The sequence below is a fragment of the Coturnix japonica genome, chromosome 2 (genome assembly GCF_001577835.2).
Source record: "Coturnix japonica isolate 7356 chromosome 2, Coturnix japonica 2.1, whole genome shotgun sequence".
Taxonomy (NCBI): domain Eukaryota; kingdom Metazoa; phylum Chordata; class Aves; order Galliformes; family Phasianidae; genus Coturnix; species Coturnix japonica.
This window is the reverse complement of record NC_029517.1, coordinates 14,293,378-14,315,478: the sequence shown is the minus strand read 5'-3', so window position 1 is coordinate 14,315,478 and position 22,101 is coordinate 14,293,378. Positions and strand designations below refer to the sequence as shown.

General features: G+C 41.7%; 1 protein-coding gene and 1 non-coding gene across 2 annotated transcripts; one reads left to right on the top strand and one right to left on the bottom strand.

The window, feature by feature from the left end:
• The first annotated feature begins 1,061 nt into the window (after positions 1–1,061).
• On the top strand, positions 1,062–14,123 carry RAB18 (RAB18, member RAS oncogene family). The gene is made up of 7 exons (XM_015853225.2): positions 1,062–1,218; positions 3,487–3,542; positions 8,242–8,303; positions 9,022–9,094; positions 10,697–10,815; positions 10,891–10,957; positions 12,393–14,123. The coding sequence occupies exons 1-7, from the start codon at positions 1,151–1,153 to the stop codon at positions 12,566–12,568; spliced, it is 621 nt and encodes a 206-aa protein (XP_015708711.1). The 5' UTR covers positions 1,062–1,150; the 3' UTR covers positions 12,569–14,123.
• A 3,534-nt stretch (positions 14,124–17,657) lies between these two features.
• Positions 17,658–17,731, bottom strand: TRNAN-GUU. The gene has a single exon. It is a non-coding gene; the product is annotated as a tRNA-Asn (tRNA).
• Positions 17,732–22,101: the final 4,370 nt, after the last annotated feature.

Below are 22,101 nucleotides of genomic sequence, written 5' to 3'. Positions count from 1 at the left end.
AGTTTATGAGGAATGAGGAGTGTACGTATAATAATTTATAGATATTGTATGCAGATAAGTTAATCTGTTTGGTACTATTCTGATAGAAATTAGAAGAGATCACTGAAAGAAATAAAGAATAAAGGGATTAGGAAATAAAAATGCAGTCAAAAGCTCTCCATTGTTCTCTAGGCAAAGTAATAACCAGGCAATGCTAATGATGCTGTTGTGGCTTGGCCCTCCAAAATCTGAGGCCAGGATGAAAAGAGAACATAAAGGACAATCAGATGAAAATTACACAGCTATTAAAGAAAAGATTTGGGTTAGTTGTTATAACTGAGGACACCTGATCAGTCCTAAGAACCATGCAGGAAAGCAGGCAGACAGATATGAATGACAGCAGGCTGGATGTTGCTCCCACATCAGAGACAGCTTCACTAGGAATATCCTACACGAGTTTCGTGGCAAGATAAGTTAATATTTAGTTCTAATGGTTGTATGTTCCTTAGTGAATTATACTTTGCTTTGAAGGAACTATGTCTGAAGTGCTTTAATCATCCACTACCTCTGGCTTCCGGGGTAGAGGTGGTGTATCACAACACGGCCTGGCTTTCTGGAGTTAAACAGGAGTCACTGACTGCGAACAGGTTCAACTGCTGCAGACAGACATGATGGCAGATGACTACACGGCTCGGTCTGTACAAGGACAACATAAAGAAACACCTGTTCTTAAGGGGCACAACCACAGCAAAAAAGCAAAATCACACCTTCAACAAATCTCAAATTATTACAAGTAAACAGGCACAGTAAACAAGCACAGTACTGGTCCACTGCCAGCTATTTGCACAGGCTTAATTATAGAACATGCCTTTATAACTATTGTTATTGTTATTGTATTCATCTTAGGAGCTTGTTTTGTGAGGCAAAAGAGTCACGCCCCACCCCCGGCCAACCCCAGCTCGGCTCGCTCCCATCTGCGCATGCGCCGCCAGCAGTGCGCCGGGGGGTTGTTTTCCTCCCGTTCCCCGCTGCCGTCACACCTGCGGCGCATGCGCGGGGCGGCCCGCGAGGGGGCGAGTGCCAAGGGGCGGCGGGGCGCGCATGCGCAGGCGGTGCGGCCGCAGCCTGGGCAGGGAGCGTCTGTGGGTCGGGGCCGGGCAGGGCCGACGGGATGGACGAGGACGTGCTGACCACACTGAAGATTCTCATTATCGGCGAGAGCGGCGTCGGCAAGTCCAGGTGAGGGGCACCGCGACCGGCGGCCTCTCTGCGGCGGAGCGGGGCAGCGCTCGGCCCGGCCTAGGGCCCCGCGGCGCCGCGTCGGACACTCCGCCCCCACCTCCGCCTCTGTGCGGCCTGGGCGCGGCCTGCACGGCCAAGGGGGGAGCTGCCTCAGCCCCTGCGGGCCGGGCTGCTCGGGCTGCCGGCCTGTTCTCTGCTGTGCCGCCCCGGGGGAGAGCGGTGCTGCTGCCTGACACAGGCGGAGGCGCGGCCGAGCCCTGCGGGCTCTGACACGGGGACTCGGGCCTCCTTGTGCCCTCTGAGCCTTTGTCGGCGTGATGGCGTGCTTACTCATCTTCATGTTGCATTGGGGTCAGGCCTTTCGTGTGCGTGTAGTCGCACACAGGTCCTAGTGCTGACAGAGGGGCACATAAAGTACATATCGAAGTCAGTCTGCTGCTGACTCTTCTGTAGATGTTATACTGGTGTGCTTTCCCAAGTCCTTTGGGGTTGGTGTTTCTCATTGCTATTGTATCTTTTGTCTAAACTCCCTTCTTTTGTCTTTCATTTTTGATGCCCCGTCCTTGGAGGTGTTCAAGACCAGGTTGGAAGGGGCCCTGGGCAACCTGATCTAGTAAAGGTGTATGTTTGGTGGCCCTGCCAGGCAGGGGGGTTGGAACTACATGATCCTTGAGGTCCCTTCCAACCCGGGTCATTCTGTGATCTGTGATTCATATCCCCCCCTGCCTTCTTTTTTTTGATGGTGCCATAGACTTCAATAAAATAAGAGATTTTTGAATGTAGGTCATCTGGGAACAAAACACACTTCTTATGTTGATTATTGTTATTTCCTTTTTTAATGTGTATAAGCTCAATACCATGGCCTTGAGTAACCCGTAAGTTGCTAATTGGAGAAAAAACAACAACCAACACCCTATTAATTATAAATGTTAGCCACTCCTTGGAGTTAGCTGCTGAATCAACAACTCAGTGTGGTAGGCCTATTATGACAGACATGACTTGAGATTCTCTCAACTAAAAGAAATCTACTTCTTTATATGAGGCTGTGTGACACACGAGTGCATAAACAGGCATTCAGAAATGTATTTCTTCAAAACAAGAAATGGCTGCCCCTTGGCTTGGATGTTTTGGATGCTGAACTTGGGTTGTTCTCACGTAGCACGTGGTTGCAGTCCTGACTTCTCATCCAAATGCTGCTCTACACCTGGACACTGTAACAGTGCTGTGCTTTGTAGAAGACATCTCTATATGAAGTAATGGCAAAATGAGAGATTGGCTGAGTTTAACTAGCTTTAACTGAGTTTAACAGGCTTACAAACTGATGTTTTTATTCCAGTAGCAGTATGAAGGTTCCGTATTTGGCCTCCTTTAAGCGGAATTGGTTCTAGTTGTCACTAAAATAGCTGCTCTTAAATAGCGTCTCCCAAAAATTAAACAAGGCTTTGTTTTGTTTCCCCAGCCTGGAAATGAACAGAAGCTGTCAGTCATAGGCAGCAGCTGTCTGCCACATGGCGATATTTACTCCCCACAGATGAATAAGGTTACTGACTTAAAAAGAAAAAAAGAAAAAGAAATAGTGTACTAAGAAACTTTGTCTTGACAAAATATTTACATTTGGTACAAGTGCTGTGGCTTATGGGTACTTCTAGGAAGGACCCTACTACTGTAATGTGGGAGTAAATTTTGCTTGCATCTGGTTTATTGGTAGCAAACAGCTGTGGGTGGGGAGAAATGCTGTATATGTTAAAGCTGTCATATACAGAAAGGATACAAAACTGTAAAATGATTTGGAGTTATTTCTGCTGTTCAGCGTCTGTGTCTTTTTGTAATGGGTGCACGCCTAATTCCAGGAATTTCTTAGATAAAAAGCTGACTTGGAATTTTCTTGCCAAGCTTACAGAAATAGTGAGATAACATGAAACTGAAAGAATCTTATGGTCATACGGAGTTCTGAGAAAAGAGGAATACAGGCAGATCACTGACTGTTCAGACAATTGATCTGACAGCTTGAGGGGCACTTCTTTCAGAGACATACTCTGTACTGGGTGTATAGGAAAGGGCTGGGCTCTTCTGACACATCATGGCTGCTGTATTATTTTGTTTCCTTCTTTGTTTTATATTGCAGGGTAAGGATGGAAAAATGAGATGTGCTTTTTTTTAGCTATGTAATCTTACTATTTCTTTGAGATTTATAGGCTTTTGACAAACTGTGGATATGCTGCAATAACTAAGTCTTATTCTTTTTTCTTTTCCTATTCCCATCAGCCTTCTGCTGCGGTTCACAGATGATACATTTGACCCAGAACTTGCAGCAACAATTGGTACGTATGTGCTGATGCTACCTGAGAAAAATTCACACCAGCTGTAGAATAAAACAGCAGATTGTTTAGACTCGCCAAACCAGCAGTGAAGTTCAGTCATGTCTGTTATTCTGTCAGGAAAGAATGATGTGGGCACAGTTTAGCATGTAGCAGTAATTGGTGTCTTGTCTGTACTGGGATGTGTTTGTCCCCTTTGTGGTAAAATATATCCTTGTCTAGGAAAACAGCTGATAAATGTCACCCTTGGTGAAGGTGTAAGTCATGAGTGTGGGTAGTGGGAAGCTCTGATTCAACAATCTGCCAATCTTTTCTAGCATTTCAGACTAAAATGGAATCGTAACAAACACCGTTATGTCTCCTACTGTTTTATTTGCAAAGTAGTTATGAAGATTTTTGGGTAGTCCAGAATTTGTGAGTAATATGATATTTGGGTAGCTTGAGTGTTAAAAATACTTTGGGCACTACTAGGGGATGTCAGCTTTTGCAACTTGGGCAGTACTGGGGTGTGCTAGGCAGCGTGTAGCTTCTGCTTTTCCCATACAGGGAAGAAACTACATGTATTTTGTTTTCTTTTTCTAGTTAATAATCAGTTCCTTGACAGCGAATACTATTGAAAAATATTGAAGAGAGCCATGAAACTGGAGTTGGGGAACAAAGGATCATGGCTATGTTGGTATGATGCCTACCAACAGCAAAGTTAATAGTGTTTGTGTGGAATGCAGGATACCCTATGTAGATTGTTGCATCGTGTTCTTAGAAGTTTAATCGTGCTTCCTTTGATGGCCAGCTGTGCCACAATAATAACTGAAGTAATGAAAGAGTAACTTTTCTGTACAATGCATTTCAATTCTAAGACTTTTTTCCTCTGCAGAGTTCTGGCTGAGGGCTCTGATTAGGAACAGCCAAATTTAAGAGAAAAAAAAAATCTAGCTTATATTTCTCTTTGTTTAATAAGTCTTCAATAATGTTAATAAGGTACAGTAGCACTTTTCCTGTGGAGCACTGAGAAATGCAGTGATAATGACTTCAAGGCAAGAAAAGGCTTAATAAATAGTATTGCTTCTCTGTGTGGCCTCTGCTGGTTGTGACTGCCATGTGGGAATTGCTGCCCTAAGCACATTAAGGTTGGAGAATAATCATATGCAAAGGCAGTGCACAGACATGTGTCACTAAGCACTGCTGAGGCTTTCCTAGTAATGTTGTGTAACTTCCTGAGTAGGTGTCAGGGGTGTTTTTCTCCCAGCTGATATTCCTGGTGCAGTACTGCCCAGTTAAAACATGCTGACCTCCTCAGGAGTGCAGGGATTGTGGTTTTATCCTGAAGATTTTAAAACTTGAGAAAGAACTGAAATCTACTTACAGATGGAGATGTTTTCAAAGTATCCAGAATTTAACTTCATATATCTGCCTAACAGGGCAATGACAACATTCCAGAGTTGGTATTGAGCTTGTAAATGATAGCTTCCATGTGCCAGCAAGCCTGAATACAGTGCTTCATCACCAAAAGAACAGTTTGAATTTGTCCCAGAAAGGACAAAACGCTCATTTAAGCTGCTTCTGCTTTCTTTGACAAGTGTAGGCCATGAGAAAATAATTGCTGGGTTGTGCATTGAGGTTGCTCATTAATTTGCTTGTTTTAAATAAAAACAATAGAACTTCAGGTAGGACTTGTGGGATAGCAAATTCCTATGGAGTTTTTTCCCCTATTTAAGTGAAAAGGGAACAGAATCTGGGTTGTACTTGTTTGTTTTCTTCTTTTAAACAACTTAGCTGTGGCATCTCCATTCTTCTGATGAATGTATTACTGGGAGGCTGCCTTTCAGCTCTTTGGACAGAATTTGTTTGTAGAGATGAAGTATTAGGGGATGAATTCTTAGAGAATTGTTTGCTACTACAGGACAAATCCTAGATGTTTGCAAGATGGTGAGATGCCAAAACATTTTGTGAATCTACTTGGATCTTTTCTTGGACTGATTCACTTTGAGTTTGGGGCTGGAAGTCTTTTCTCTTGGGACTCCAGAGCACTGTGCGTTTCCAAAATGTGTGGATAGACTACAAAATGCTATCTTTAATGTCATCTGCTTACGGACTGCTGAGTTTAGTGAGGTGTCTTTAGCTTTTACTTAGAATAAGAAGTGAAGAGAGATTACTGGGTAAAGGCTTGGCTGTAGCAAGACTGGTCTCTCTCCTGTTGAGACACAAGCAGAAGTGATCTTTGTGTCTTGCACAAACCTACAGCTACTGGGTCCAATATAAACTTCAAAGCATTTGTTTGCAGGGTTTTAGTGGCTTCAGTAGCTTCTGCAGGACTAACCATGTCTTATTCTTCCTACCAGATCGTCATCCTCCTTGTGTTCTATTGAGGCAAGCTTGTCGCAGGGCTTCATCTCGTGGATCAGACTGTACCCCACTATTTTCTGTTGTCCTCACTGCTTTTTGCCTATCTCCTCTTGCTTTATCTTTGTATGAGAGATTCTAGATAAACTTGAAATGCAATCACTTATTTCATAAGTGAAGCAATGTATTGCATACATCTCTCTTAGCTTTGTGGCCTTCCTTGCACTTGGAGTCCTGCAGCTCCCAGCTGCCTGGCTTCTCAGTTACCTTTAGCACAGATAACACACTCCAGCTGACTGCACTTGGTACAAATACGATATGACATGGTGGACTAAGAGCAGTGGCAGCATGAAGGGGACAGAGCTATTTCTTGCAGACTGTAAGTCTGTTGGTGTGTAGTGCTGGCTCCTTTTGGCTTGGGCAGTATATGCCTCCACGCCCGAGTACAGTATAGGACCATGCTCCCTTGGTTTTGGCTGCCTCCTACAGCGTGGTGAAAAGCACTGTCAGCTTTATGGTGTCAGGGTGAGAAATGTCAACTCATCTTGTAAGCTTAGAACTGATGTCACAGAATTTCACTGAATTATGTACAGAACATAAATGCACTGCTGTGCTCTTTGACAATTTTCTAGAGGACTAAAGTTTTCTTCTTGCTCTTATATCATTTAAAAAAATATTTCCTTGTCTTGCTTTTAGAGAATATTTGATGTGTCTTAATCACTTGAAAAGATACATTTTAGCGTGCTTTTTTCTTTTAGCAATCAGTCTGTAATACTTGAGGCTTATTCACTATTGTAATTTCTTAACTTAAAATTTGCACAAGCAATTTATATAAACATTACCTCCTGATCTTAAGCTTATCAGTAAGGCTTGCTTAAAGGTGCACGTGCACTTTCCATTAACTGAAAATTACAGAACAGAGATGACATTTGGTCTGTGAAGTTAATGGCAGCACAATAACCTGGCTTTGAAACACAGTTGATGCTCTAAAGGGGAAAAAAGTCCTTGAAACTGCTTTGATGTGCTTTGGATTTATGTGAAGTATCCCATAGACTCATAACACCTACAGCTGTAGATTTTAATATCAGATTGGTGGGTAAATCTGTACTGTGAGCAGTCAGATGTTCTAGCTGAGCAATGGTGATTTTCACAGTTCGGGGAAAGAAATACAGCATTGCTGTGGAGGAGGAGATTCCGTTAGTGTGAAAGTTCCTGCTGAATGCCAAAAAAATGTTGGGACTGGATGTTCTTTAGGACCGAGTTGTGGCAACCTGCTATCAGAGCAGCCTGCTGTGAACTAAGGTCTAAGCGCTGGTGTTTAAAAGGTGAAAAGCTAGTGGTGGTGCTTCTGTGATCTGTACAATAATGTGCCACGCTTGTGAGTGGCATGAAGCTTTATATTACTGCTTAGTTGGGGATTAAGAGTCTTTGCCTCTGGAAAATGACGTTGTTATACTTCATTTCAGGGCTATTGGCTGATGGGGGGGGACGGGAGGAGGGGGTGAGCAAAATGAAGCATAATTGTACCCGACCTCTCCCTCACTTGTATTGCTGTAGCCTTTAGCTTTGTCCTCCTGCTGCTGTGTAGCTTTCCTTGGGGAAGTGATAGGCTCTGAATTCCATTGTTTTTGGTTTTTTTTTTTTAAAATCCTGATGTTGAAGTTGATTATTCTTATTGACAGTAGAGCTGCTACCATGATGTCTGTCTGTATCTCCATCGTTGCATGCAGTACTTGTGTGTTCCTAATGCTGCTGGAGTCCTTATAAGAGACATACCGCATGTTCAGATAACCTGGAGCTTATTTGATGTGCTCATTAGAGCAATTAGTGTCATCTGACATTATTTCTCATAGGGTAGATGTCATGTATTAGATCAGTCCCTGTCTATCCCAGTCTGCCTCTGGCTGACCACGCTGATGTGACTTGGTCAGGTTGTTAGAAATGAGCTTATTTGCTCTGTTTCACTGCCTTGCTGCAGCTTCCTTGTTTGTTTTGTAAGGATGTTGTTCAAGAGCAGTGATGTGCTCATGGACATGTCTTTGGGTGATGAATTGAAAGTTGACCCATTTGAATTCAAACTAGAATGCTTGGTATGGGAAGTGCACTTTAGTGTTGGAAAATTATTTTCCCCCCTCATTTCCATATTTGAGATAATGGTCTAAGATGTCATTAGGTTTTTACGAAAGCCGTTCAATAAAAACCTTATGAACTTTGAGAGTGAGGTGTGGGAGTAACCAATAGAACTTATTACTGCTATCCAAGTACACCTTGTTTTCTGAGTTTGATTTTTTTTTCTTATTTTCCATTTCCAAAATGTGGAGTTTATATTTGAAGGTATAACATATTTTTTTTTCTTCTCCAGGTGTAGACTTCAAGGTGAAAACTATTTCAGTTGATGGAAACAAAGCTAAACTAGCAATATGGGTAAGTCTTGCCTTGTTCTTAATTCATTGCTTTGTTTTGGGAATGGTAATGGATTGTATGATACAAAATTGTATTACATCATTTTATGTTAAATAGAATGGTAACTGGGAGGAGTTGGGGGTTTTAGTACCTAAAGTTGCTTACGTTTTTGATATGTGTAGTTGCAGCATGTATACTGCTCCTGTAAATAAAATTATACTCTGAACTTTGACAGGGAATGAACAGTTTTAATAGCCGATGGGCTTTTCTTGTTCTCTTTGCTTAGCTGTTGACACTTCAAATTTGAGGATGTGAAGCTGGATTTGCTTTAAAACATATGGGCTTCTTCCAGCTCTGTCAAGGGATGTCAAATTGCATTTCCCTGGGTCTTTGGACTGAGGTGTTAGAAGTGAGGAACATACGTCTACCACAGATTTTGGTGCTTGTTATAAGATCTTAGTGTTACAGCTGTGTTTCTGGCTGGCTGATGCCCTGCTAACTAGAACAAATGCTACAGCAGAGATAATCTAGTTGTTCTCTAATCCAGTTATTCACTGCACTTAAGAATTTAAATGTCTCAGAGTTAATGTGAGTGAAACAAACAAGCAGTTGTAAATTCAGATTGTTGCATATGCTAAATTACTTTGAGTCGTAAGTTGTGTATTCTGTTGGATACCTAAGAGCTAAAATAGATTTTGCTCAAATTCTGAATAACAGAACTTTCTGGATGGCTTTTTAGGATACTGCGGGTCAGGAGCGGTTCAGAACACTAACACCCAGCTACTATAGAGGTGCACAGGGTGTTATTCTAGGTAAGTACAGCTTTGCGTGCAATTTTTGAATAAGTTGATGGTTTTCTCATGCATTGAAATACCAACTCACTTCACCTTTCCGTACTCTCTGATTGATGTTGAAGGTTTTTGTGCCTGTTTATGGAAAAGATCCTGTACTAAAAGATATTGAGTTTTATGTCTGGCTACAGTATTGGCTGTCTCATGGGTCTGAGAAACATGGATTGTGCATGAGCTTAAAATCTGCTGCTTCTTAAATGGATATCTTAGAGCTCTTTAAAGCTTTTGTGACTGGAGAGGTTCTTGACTAAACTCTTCAGTTATTGTCTCCAGTCCAACTGATTAATTTGGAATAACCTGTCATGAGATTTCCTGGTAGGTTTTGTTTTGTAGATCCTGTTTTCCAAGTTCTGTTATGTTCCCAATATAGGAAGACACTGTCAAAGCATGTCTTAAGTTTCTTAGTTGTTGCCACTGAACTTAATACTTAGTATCAAAAGCCCTAAGAGTAAGAAAGTGCCATTTGGAGCTAGAAAGTTCTGTTGGGATTAGCTCTCTGACTTTTAAAAATAATCCCCTACTAGTTCTTTGTTGATCAGCTTTCTAGAAATCAGACTGTTTTTGCAAGTATAACTGTTGGTTTGAGTGAAACCAGCTGTTAATACTTATCTACATATGGGGTGGAGAACGAAGAAAAAAGATTTTTCAGAGCTTGAAGAAGTTATTATTAGGTAGTCATTGGCTATTGAAATTTAGATCTAAGAAGTGTAACTGTTAGTGTGTCTTATTACTTGTACCACGTATGAAATGCTAAGTAAAATGGAATGCTGACATGCTGAGGATTTAGTTGTCAGTTTATTTTCTTAGCTAAAAATGAAGAGTGACTGAAGAAATTGTGGCTGTTTGGTCTAGGGGAGGCTGAAGGGAGACCTCATTAATCTCTACAGCTACCAGAGGGGAGGCTGCAGCATGGAGGATGTTGGTTTCAGGTGACTTAGAATGCAAGGGAGCAGTCTCTAATAATGCTGGGGGATGTGGTTAGATTGGATATTAAGAAGAATTTATTCATAGAAAGGGTGATAAATGGACTGCCCAGGGGCTGCCTTCCCAGCCCTGGAAGTACTTTAAATGTGTGGGCATGGCATTATGGCATGTAGTTTAGTGGTGAGACTTGGGAGGTCATTTTGATGGTTGGGCATGATGATTTCAAAGGTCTTGTTCCAACCCAGATGATTCTACAATTCTGTGAGCACCGCAGCAGTGCAGTATAAGTAACGCTCTTAGCAATCACAAGTGAGATGCTCGGTGCAGAAGGTCGTGACATCCTCTAGGTGTATCTTCTGTAATGATGTAAGTGTCCTGTATCTGTGGTTTGCAAACACGGAATTCTTTGAAGAATAGTAGTCTCTATCCTGTAAACCAGGATGTCAAAACATAACTGAATCTTAGGGATGCTCTGCATTTGTGTCATCAATAATTGGAGCTGGTGAATGAAGTGTAAACTGGACTCCTTGGGGTTTCTTTGGTTTTCTAATTCAAAAAAATATAATTTTTGCTCCTGTTCTAATGTAGGGTGTCTTTCTTAGAAAAAATCTGTGGAATAATATTACTTATATCTTTCAGTTTATGATGTTACAAGAAGAGATACTTTTGTCAAGCTGGATAACTGGTTAAATGAACTGGAAACGTACTGCACAAGGAATGACATAGTGAAAATGCTGGTTGGAAACAAGATTGATAAGGTAAACTTGGTTCAACTGCAATGGATGTTCTGCTAGTGTATTTTGCTAATAATACATATTAATACTTTCTTGTAGGAAAACCGTGAAGTTGACAGAAACGAAGGTCTCAAATTTGCAAGAAAACATTCCATGTTGTTCATAGGTACGTTACAGATAACTTGCAGAGATTTTACTTGAGTTTTTATTACATGATGGAAGGTACCACTTCTGTAGGACTGATTTTTTTATACAAATTAGCAATGTTTCTCAGCTGCAGTAGGTGCAAAGATAAGTTAACAGCCATCTTCTTTAAATCTGTCTCTAAAAGTGTCCAGTGGCCCATCTTAACTGTGAGTTATACTTGAAAGCTCAGTAAGAATTAAGGGTGGAATACAGGGTTGGCTGTAGTTTGACAGAAACTGTTTTTGCTTTGAGGTTCTGCCTAATTTCTTATAATTGTTAGGTTTTTTCCCTTTTAGTCCAGACCTGCTGCTGTGTTACAAACAGGAGCAAAATGAGTCAGGGAAAACTGGTACTCTGGTACTAATAGCCAGTTTTCAGTATAGCAAAATAGCTGGTACTCGACAAACCTACAGTAGAGCTAGAATGTAAAAAGAAGTGGGAATATAGTTAACTTGTAAATGGTGGGTAGGATGGAATAGTGACCCTCCTGATTGGAGGAAAAATGTTGGTCTTATTTTGCTGTGAATGAAATGGGTCTAAAATAAAATTGATTCTTTATGCACGAGTTTGTTAATCCTTTCATGTGAGGATCAGCAAGAAGTACTTAATAGGATGGCTCAAGTAACAAAGCAGTTCAGTGACGTGCTGTGTGTTCCTCTGTCTTCCTGGCATGGATGTGTTCCTCATCTGTAACTAATAACACGTTTTTGCCTAGCAGTTTGCAGTGTTTTTTGGCTTTAGAGTCAGGTGTGGAAATGGAAGAAGCTCAGAACTGAGGTGCAAGCTGTTACGTGTATGGAATATAAAAGGAAGGAAGCATGAAACAATATGTGTGTTTGTGCGTGAGCAATTATCTATGTTACTGTACAGAAGAACAGGGAGAGCCGTAGTGGAACTGAACAGTTACAAATGGTTTCTGTTTGCTCTCAGAATACACCCAGTGGGCAGTGTTTTCTGCTTTTGATGAAAGACATTCCTGAATGAGATTATCAAGAACTCTGATCAATGCAGAAGAAATGAGAGCCCTGTTCAGTTTTTAACGGAATGGTTTTATCATGGAGGTTGACCCAGAAACCTGCAGTATGGAGTCCTTCCCTTCTAATGATAGTAGTACTACAGTTCTGGCAGCAGGCAAATTTTCCAGGCTTTCTTTTTACTGAACCGCTTTCCACAGCAAAAATAAACTTTAAGTCTCCATATATTCTAGTGACATTCAACCTAAAAGCTCTCTTAATAAAGCAGCAACTAGTGGAAACAAAAATCTATGTACCTGCTGATTCTGATGCTGCTGCATGTTGTAGAACGTGTTGCAGAAGTTGTAAATCTAGGTGACAGGTTAAGAATTTTCTGAAAGTAGCACTAAACAAATTATTGGAAGCTATGCTAACATTGGACTTTTTGTATTGCTTTTCCAGAGGCAAGTGCAAAAACATGTGATGGTGTACAGTGTGCCTTTGAAGAACTTGTTGAAAAAATCATTCAGACTCCTGGACTGTGGGAGAGTGAGAGCCAAAACAAAGGTGTAAAATTATCAAACAAGGAAGAAGGACATGGAGGAGGCGCATGTGGTGGATATTGTTCTATGTTATAAACTTTGGGAGGCTTATTCTTTGCATATTTAAACAGATAGTGACATCTTTCTGTAAATAAATCCATTAAATGCTATTTTTAGGGACCTTGCAGTTTGCACATACTTGTTTTGTATCATGGCAGTGAACACTTGTAGGAAAAATGTTCTGCAGCTTTCCCAGTTTGAGAATGTTATGGTAAGCATGCCCAATTTGCCATCTTCAGGTTTTTATACAGTAGCATAAATAATGTGCAGGAACAAATGCACTAAAAGTTTTATGACTGTATACATCCATCATGTAAGTATTCTAAACAAATCCATCTAACACATGCACATTACTACATTGTCTGCTTTCTGTCTCATTTTTAAATACTCTCGAAATTACAGAACTACGTAATGTACACAGACCTTGAAAACAGTGTAAGCTATAAATGTTACATTTCATCTCTTCTAGTGGATGCTTTTTTGATATTAAAAAAACCCAACACTATTATACAGTTCTTAGATAAATGCTGAATTTTTATTTCAGCTGAGCTGTTCAAAATGCAAATTGGCACAGGCCATAATTGTTATTAGCACCTTCTGGAAGAGATGCCTTGAAAGCTTCCTTTGCAAAGTTGAGGGATGCCCTTTTTTCTTTTTAATCATCACTTCAGTCAATGGCTTAACTGGAGTTTTAATCCTGTGATATTTATATATTAAATTTGTGGTACTCTTGCACTCTAGGTTTTATGATGCAGTCTACTCTAGGCCTGCTGTAGGAAGTCTTCATTTTTGGCAAGGAGTCTAAGTGACATCTATGTTCTTCCATTGTAAATCAGTTTGCCACTTTTCAGTACAGATGCCTCATTTTCTTTAATGTTTATTACTATCTCAAACCGTAGCTCACTATGGCTGTGAAGATCTGTATTATGTCTGCTTTGTGTGGCTACCTGTTTGGAAATATAACTTCCTCTCACAGACACTAAATGAGAAGCTCTGGGGCTACTGTATGGAAAATACTATTACAATGAGTAACTTGAATTAACTGTATCAAAGCCAATGGTTTGTTTCAGAAGACTTGTATAGACTAATAAATTTTTTTTTCCACAGTATTCAACTTTTCTAACCTCTTTCTATTGTAGAGTTGTATATTTTCTAGCGCATGCGATTTAAACAAGGTCATTTCTTACAGAGAAATTATTTCTGATTTGTGAAGGACAAGACAAGGATGCTGTGTTGATTTTTATTTTTTTAATATCACTATAGTGCAATCAGTAACGGAACTCTTGGGCAACTTCTTGTAAATACAGTGAATGACTGCCTTTTCTTACTGCAAGGTTTTGTGTACATGTCAGCGTACATGATCTGTATTTTGCAGCAGATCTTGGCTGCTTCTGTTAAAATACACTTTTCTTCACATGGAAACTGCTTTCTATTCTGTTTTACACTTGCTTGAAGACAATATCAAACTTTGGAGACTTAACCACGCTAGTTGTTTTTACCAAATATTGTATCTATAGTATCGTTGATGTAGTAGGATAATTTAAATATGTAAATGTAATTGTTATTAAATACACATACATATTATATCGAAGTGTTAGATTTGTATTACTGTTTCATGATGCAGAATGTGGGCTGAGCAAATCTTACTGTTTGTGTTGAGGTCACTGGTTCTTGTTTTGAGTAGGTTAGCATCAGTGGAGACCTGTGGAAGCATTAAAGCTCTGAATAACTTATTTTGGTATAATTTCGCTAATATCGGGCAAATGTTGTAATGCACGCAGAGGCCTGTAGTACTTCCTTACCTGTTTTTCCATCTGGTCTGGGCGCGTTTTTATATCAGGAAGGGACTTAATTTTTATTTTTTCAAAAAGATCCTTTTATCGCAGGACTGGGATTCATCTTTTATTCTGATTCTGCCTAATCTGACAGCTTCTCTTCCCCAAGGGGGAGGAACTGCAGGGTACTCTGAATAGTGCCATTGTTCTTCAGAAGAATGAAGTCATTTGCTCCTGTCCCTGGAAAACTGGAGATGGGGCGACGGGAGAGAGTAGTGTTCTGAAATAGCATGCTTAGCTTAGCAAGACTCAGAGCTGTCCTTCCCTTTTTTTTTTGGTGGGGGGGGGGGGGGGGGCTTATTTTATTATTTTCTTTGTTGTTTGTTTTTTGTTGGCTGTTTGTTTTTTTGTTTGGTTGGTTTTTTTTTGGGGGGGGGGGTAGATTTTCTTCTTTTAAGTGTGTTTAGATACATCCCTAAGGGAATGGCTTTTTCTGGAGTCTCACTTCTTCCCCCATTCCTCTGTTAGGAAGCTGCCCACTGGAGGGGTGGGTTCCTGTGCTACCCCTGTGTTGGAGCACACTTAGTGTCATGGGTTCTCCCTCTGCTATTTCTTTTGTTTCAGACTTTTTATTTTATTTTAATTTTGTGGTTGCCATCTTCCAAATTTTTCCATACCTTCATTGTTTCCTCATTGCAGGTGAGTGTTGTACCAACACTTTTCCAAGTGCACTGTCACTGTTAGACATGGTTGCACATTACAGCCAAAAACTACTCTGGGATATATCATGATTTCTCTCTCACTGATTTAAGGCTGAACTGCTTTTAAAAGCATATGAAACAGATCATTCAGTCTACCTTAACGGGTAGCTGAGGGATAAAGGGGATGATAATTATTAATTTTCATGAGGTAATGACAACTCTTTTCTTCTTCAAATGAGTGGTCATATGTTGGAATGGGCTGCCCAGGGAGGTGGTGGAGTCGCTGTCCCTGGGGGTGTTGAAGAAACATTTAGAGGTTGTACTGAGGGACATGGTTTAGTGGGAAATATTGGTGACAGGTGGATGGTTGGACTAAATGGTCTTGGAGGTCTTTTCCAGCCTTGGTGATTCTGTGAATGTCCTCTTCCATGGGCAGATAGTTTTACAAGCAAATGCTGAACCGCAGTGAGATAACTGGGAAATCTTACGTGATCATGGAAGAGAATTTAGCCTTGTGTTCAGTTATTTTGTTTTCAGTGTTGAAAACATCAAGCAGTAGTTAGGTGCTGATGGCTGGCAGTGGTTGTCTGTAGCCTCTGGAAGCCTGGAAGAATATAGCGGAGCAGATTGATCATCCTGAATTTACGCTTCAGGATACTTCTGTTATTGTTTTGTCTTGGATGCCTTCCTTTGCTTTTTTAATATATTAAAAAGGGAAGATGATGGGACAGGCTTTCGGTGCAGGCTTCAAGATGCTCTTTTTATTGGTCTACTGTTTCTGCTAGAAGGGCTTTTATCCAAAGGACAGAGTCACTTTTCCCTGTTCTCCTGCTGCAGTAATGAGATCAGCAGCTGGCCTGAACTAAGCCTTAACAAAATGAAAATGTCAGTTCAGTAAATCCCTGAACAATGCCATCAACTGTCTCACTGACCTTGGCAGCGCTTCAGGAAGCAGCAGTGGTCTTGATGTCGTTATGTACGGCAGTGGCAACTCCTCTGTGTGCTTTGTTTTGTTTTCCTTGTCTGTCAGTTGCCTGAAGGATGCACAGTGGATTGCAACAGTTCTTTTAATCTTGGCCGGTAGTTTTGTGTAGTTTAAAAATCCAGTGTTTTGAGGCTGAACTGGATGTGGTTTACTTTTTTTTCCTTAAAACACTTGCAGCACGTGGCCAAGCTGTGTTATGATCACCACAAGTTACTGCTGGTTACCTGCTGGAGGGTTGGTGAAGTGCTCAGGGCACCGCATTTACCCCGTCATGTTATCTTATTCAAAGCTCCCGTCATAACTTCCAGTGTCTCCTGCCTCCTTGATGAAGCAGCATTAGGATGTGCAGGGCTTTCTCATGTTGCCAGATACATCATTGGATGGTTTATATAGTTGAACCTTAAAGGCTAAATATAAGGTGCATTTTGTGGTAATATTCCAACAGTGTTAGATATTTGGTGTGGGGGGAGAGAAGCACTATGTTAATGCTATATTAAAACTCAGGTTCTGCAAGGTTTCCACTCACCTCACTTGTGAGCACCTTAGTTAAACATCTGAGGGCTGTATGCAGGCATTGAATGGTGAAGCCATGTTTCCAAGCTGCTGCATGCCTACCTTCCATGGCTGATGTCAGTGCAAGAGTAAAAAGCTCTGACCTTGTGCTTGTGCCAGAGTAACATCTGGTCCTTTAAGTTACAATAGTCCTGGAGATTAACTACTGAAGTTTTCTCGTAGTGTTGGATTCTGCAGCATCTATGCATATAAATAATACAAAATTCCTAGTGATGTTCCGGAACTCTTGGGCTCCAATTCTGTTATCTTACAAGCTCCAAAAAACACAGAAGAACCTGTAATTAGAAACTATTCTAGTGAAATGATCAGCTCTGGGTTTACTTGGCTCTGGAAATGCCTTCTAGTTGGATCTTTTCAGTAGGAGTTCTTGATTCCCTCATTTTAATGTCTGTCAGGCTGGGCTTTCTGCTAGGATGAAGCTATTGCGATGTTGGTGAGAGCATCAGCCTTATCCTTTAACATGAGCTTTCTAGGGTTAGGACCAAAGCTATAAAGCAGAGTTCAGGAAACAAAGTGAGCAATAGTCCAAGGCATGGACTAATGTGAAGGCATTTATCATATTTTTATAACATATAAATATTTGTATGTAAAATCTCTGAACTTTATCCCCAAACACAATGGGTTACTGTAATTCAGGGTGGGTGCCACGCAGCCTGCAACCTGGTTTCATCCACAATGAGATTGCCTTGCCTGCAGTACAAGAGTGGGCTTTGTGTACTGACAGTGCCTGAGCTTGGTACGAGGACAAAACTGAAGTTCCTGGTCAAGTGCGTAGTCGGAGTGCCAGAAGATGGAGACCATGTCTGCCTCGATGTGGTTTGACTAAGAACTTTTTCCTGATGCGTATCCTTGATGAGGCTGGTGTAGGTCTGGGTCCAACTGATCCAACCTTCTTGTGCCAAGAGTATCTTGTCCTGTCACTGGGCACTGCTCAAAGCAACTCTTTGCTGTCCGGTGTTTATACGCATTCACAAGCTCCCTGCAGGCCGCCTGAGTGTTGAATAGAGGGGAAGGATCACGTTCCGTGCCCTGCTATAACTCCTAACGCAGCCCAGGACACCCATTCCCGTTGGGCTTTAAAAAGGAGCCTCCGTCCCTGGGTGGGCTCGAACCACCATCCTTTCGGTTAACAGCCGAACGCGCTAACCCATTGCGCCACAGAGACTTGTGCAGATGGTGAGAGAACAATATTCCTGACTGCATCTGCATCAGCTGCTGAAGGTGGAGCTGTGTGTGTTGTGAGCATCGATCGCAGCCCACCATGTACCTGCACTGAGCTGGAGGGGTCTGCTTAGCAGAATAACACAGCAGATGTAAAGAAATCTGCTGCTGCCCACTGCGGGATGCAAAAGATGAGTTTCATTTGGAGAAGCAGCTTATGTTGCTCAGGAGGGGAGGGATTGAGGTGGTCGACCATACTCGGATCTCAGAGGTGGGTGAGCTGTACCCTTCCTCTAAGCCAAAGCTGCAGAGCGGCCCAGCAGCGCAGTGCTTGCTGTGTGTATGGGCACTGCTGTGAGAGCACTGACAACCTGCGCAGCTCTGAGCTTTAATGCAGTTAAAGGCATCTATGTACTCATTGGAGCACGGGCTGAGAGACGGCCGTGATGGTGACCCCAGGTGTGTCACTGTGCCTGGGGACTGGAGGTTGGGCATGTTGGCTGGCTGGAAGGTAAAGTGAAGATCTCAAGGTTGAAATTACATTTTATTTATTTATTTATTTGTGTGCTACTCAAACCACAAATTAAGATCTGGTTTCTTGTGGGTATGTTCCTCCAGCCAGGAAAGGGCAGGGTCTTTCACTATCTATTTCCCTGTAAGATTGCACTTCCAAATACTCCTGACAGCACTGTTGGCTAAATCCTCCTGTATCTTAACTGCATGAGCGCAGGAAGGCATGTGGCTAATTGTGTTAGAATGAATTTGAGTAATTTGCATTTGGAGGGTTAGGAGACACTAGGTAAGAGAAATGGCATGGGGCACAGCTGCAGGTTCTGCTTCATCCTGACGTGGAATTGGAGGACAGCTGAGTCCCATGGGCCTGAGCTCCAATGCAGCAGAGTCAGTGTAGGGAGGGGGGTGGAAAAAAAACTGGAGAGCTGAACTTAGTATAGAACCTTCTGTGTTTTTAGGTAAGTGTTAATAATGGTCTTTCCAATGGTTTTCATGATAATCTGTTGGAGCACTAACAGCATTCAAGCTTTGGCAGTAATGTTTGAACTAAGAAATTATGGGTTTTCAAGACTCTGCAGGCATTACTCATACGGTCTTTTCTGTAACTTAGAGTTTGAGACAAAGCTTGGAGGAGAGAGAAGGTGTTAAATTAACAGGTTGAGCTGGAAGAGCCAAGTGTTCAAGCAGGGAGGTCCTTTCTCAGCTCTGTGGAAAGGCTGCAGTCATGTTGTTGGTGCGGTGCATTGCTTTTTCTGGGTGTGAACAAATGTGTGATGAAATATGATGGGAAAGCTAACAGGTTTCTTTAGACCAAGCCAGAGGGTGAGTTCAAGCATAGGAATATGTTGCTTGCCTCTCTTTGTCCTTTAAACAGAAAGAAAAAGCCATCTTTTCATGCTCAGTTTTCCCTCCTTTCAGTATCTATAGGGGGCTATAAGAAAGAAGGGGGCAGATTCTTTAGGGGGGTGTGTTGTGTCAGGACAGAGGGAAACGTTTCAAACTGAAAGAGGGGAGACTTAGACTGGATATAAGGAAGATGTTTCTTACACTAAGGGTGGGGAGGCACTGCCACAGGTTGGTGCTCCATCCCTGGAGACCCCCAAGGTCAGGCTGGACGGGGCTCTGAGCATCTGATCCAGTGTGGGTGTCCCTGTTCATTGCAGGGGAGTTGGACCCCGTGACATTTAAGGGTCCTTTCCAAATCAAATGATTCTATTATATTATAATCTACATATACATTTTTGCTTCCACAGATCACCTCTTCCACTGTTTTTTGGAACCTTACCAGGGGGTGCTTTTCCTCCTGCTTGGCTTTATCTCCTTTCACTGGGTCTGCTGCTGACAGCAGCATTGCAGGTGATGCATCCATGCTGAACGGAACCAGGCTGAAGGCTGCCTTGTTCATGACAGGTAGAAATGAAAAAAGCAATTAAATTTCTTGCTGGGCTAGAAAGTTGCTCATTGCAAAGCGATGCCTTTTTAATATTTTCTGCTTTTTAGGATAAATACAGTGCAGAACTAGGACTGCAAATTCACTCTGAGCACTTGTATGGCATAACCAATATGGGGAAGTGAGGGAGCAACTTCGGAAGAGGAACAAAGGAAGAGAAGTAGCCCTGTGAGGTTAAAGATGCTGTCTATCTCTCTGCCTCTATCAACCCCAAACTGGCTGCAAGACAAACTGTCAGCAAAGCCCATTTGTAGGAGGTCTGTGCCATTGCTCAAATGCATGTAAGCCCTAGAAGAAAAATAACAGCAAATCATGTGTAAAATGCATTTAAGCTGCGAATTTGTGTTCTCATTTTCTATGTCCTCTGCCTCCCGCACAGACTTTCCTGTAGGCTTTGCCTTAGTTAGAGGAGTTATCACCAAGCAGAACTCTCCTCAAGAGCTTCTATCTTTAAAACAACCCATTGAAAAATTCCCCTTTTCCTTGTGTGTGACTGACTTTTATGAACTCCTGTTGAATCTCCTAATCCCGTTCTGGTCTTTTGGTGCAATTTACTTTTATCCCAAAGCTCAGCTCTCCAAATTTGCCAAAGAAAACACTGGGCACCACAGAAAGACCGGCTTAAGTGGAGCTGCTTGGGGGAGCTGGTAGGGAAGTTTAAAAAGACAAAAGTCAATGTGTTTTTCATATCTTTATATATATAAAATCTTTCCTTTATGCTCCGATTAGGGACTAAGTGGACCCTTGAAACCACAGCCTCTTTCCTAACTGAAATTTTATATTTCTCAGTTAATATGGAGCAATGGAAGTGCTGGAATTTTTATCTAAAGAACAACATGAACATTGTAATAAGATATTTGTAGGCATAACTAAGGAGTGCTGCAAAACTAGACTTTGCAAAGTGATAAAAGAGAAAGAAGATAGTCCATTTGTCTCAGGCATCTGCAGCTCTTCATTATCGTAGTGTGGAGCTCTCCAGGTCATTTGCTCTTTACATCCCTTTGAGATGGGTAGAGTTGCAAAGTCACTGCAAGACTGGTATTCATTTCTGCAGAACCATTTGGGTGGTGAGGTGGCAAACTCACTTTTAAGTATTTGGATACAATTTTTCAAGTGAAATTTGTCAAGGACAAAGAAACCTTCAGCTTGAACCGACATGCCTGAGGTCCCATCTGGTGCAAACATGAAGTGAAGTGGTTCTTTTCCTCCAGTGTGGTATCTGTGGCTTCTTAAAAACGTGGTGATGCTGTGTATGAACTTCACATAGTGACACTTGGAATAGGGGGAAATAGGGATTATGGCTTGACCCAGGAGCCATTGGTTTGTGTATCCAAGGGTGGCTGAGTACAGTTGTTACAGTGTGGCTTGAGGTAAGAGAGAGGGCACCATTATTCTTCCAGTGGATTTTAGCAGACCTCAGGGAGAGTTTTGTTCTTAGGACAATGTAGAGGTGATGTGCTGGATGCATATGCTCTTGTACAGGATTTTTCTTTAGACTGCCTGATACTGATGAAGGATCAAACTCCTTTAAAACCTGCATCATTTCTCTTACTGCTTACGTTGCACTTTCTCTAAAGAGGGGAAAATATTTTCCTGATGAGACCTATGTCTAATAAACAGCATTTAAAGATATATATATATATATATATATATATATATATATATATTTGGAACTGTACACAGCGTATCCCAGTAAAGCTCCCTGTAGTCCTGCATATGCAGCTCTTTGTGCCTTACAGGTGGAGAAATTACAGCCTGGTGTACGTGCTGGATTCAGGCTTAGCTGGATACTCTCACTTATCCTAGTAAGCACATTAAAAATTACACCTTTAGTTAAACTGGTTCTGCTGGCTGTGCAGAGAAGGCCAGAGATGGAGCACAGAGAATGGCTTGCTAAAGATGGAGCAGAAGTGATGACTTTATCCTGCAGAGGCTGATGGGCCCCAGCTGGCTTTGTTGGGTGGCACAAGGAGCCTTGTGTGAGGCGTTGTGCTGCCCTGTCACAGTGCTCTGACTAACACAGGAAAATCAAAGCTGAAGCAACTTCCACAAAGCAGAATTCACCACAGTAGGCAGATCGTTCTAAATCAAGGAATTTATTTATTATTTTTAGTTTAAGAAGTCATTATTAGTTACACTGCAAACCAAATAACATGAGAAAAGCAGCAAAGGGGAAAAAGCTTTTAGGTCAAATGCTTTACAAAGCCTCTTCCATAAGATGGCAGCAGCTTATTTTGTGATCTACGCTGCGAGGCGGAGTGGAAGGAGGGCTGTGGGAACCTGTGGAATGGGTGCTTCATCCCTGTGGTCTGTGTCTTTTGCTTGGTCTGTGACTGACCATCCTCACGCAGGTTAGTCAGCGGCCTCACTGCACGTGGTAAAACATTTTCTCGTTTGGTGCAGTGGTGATT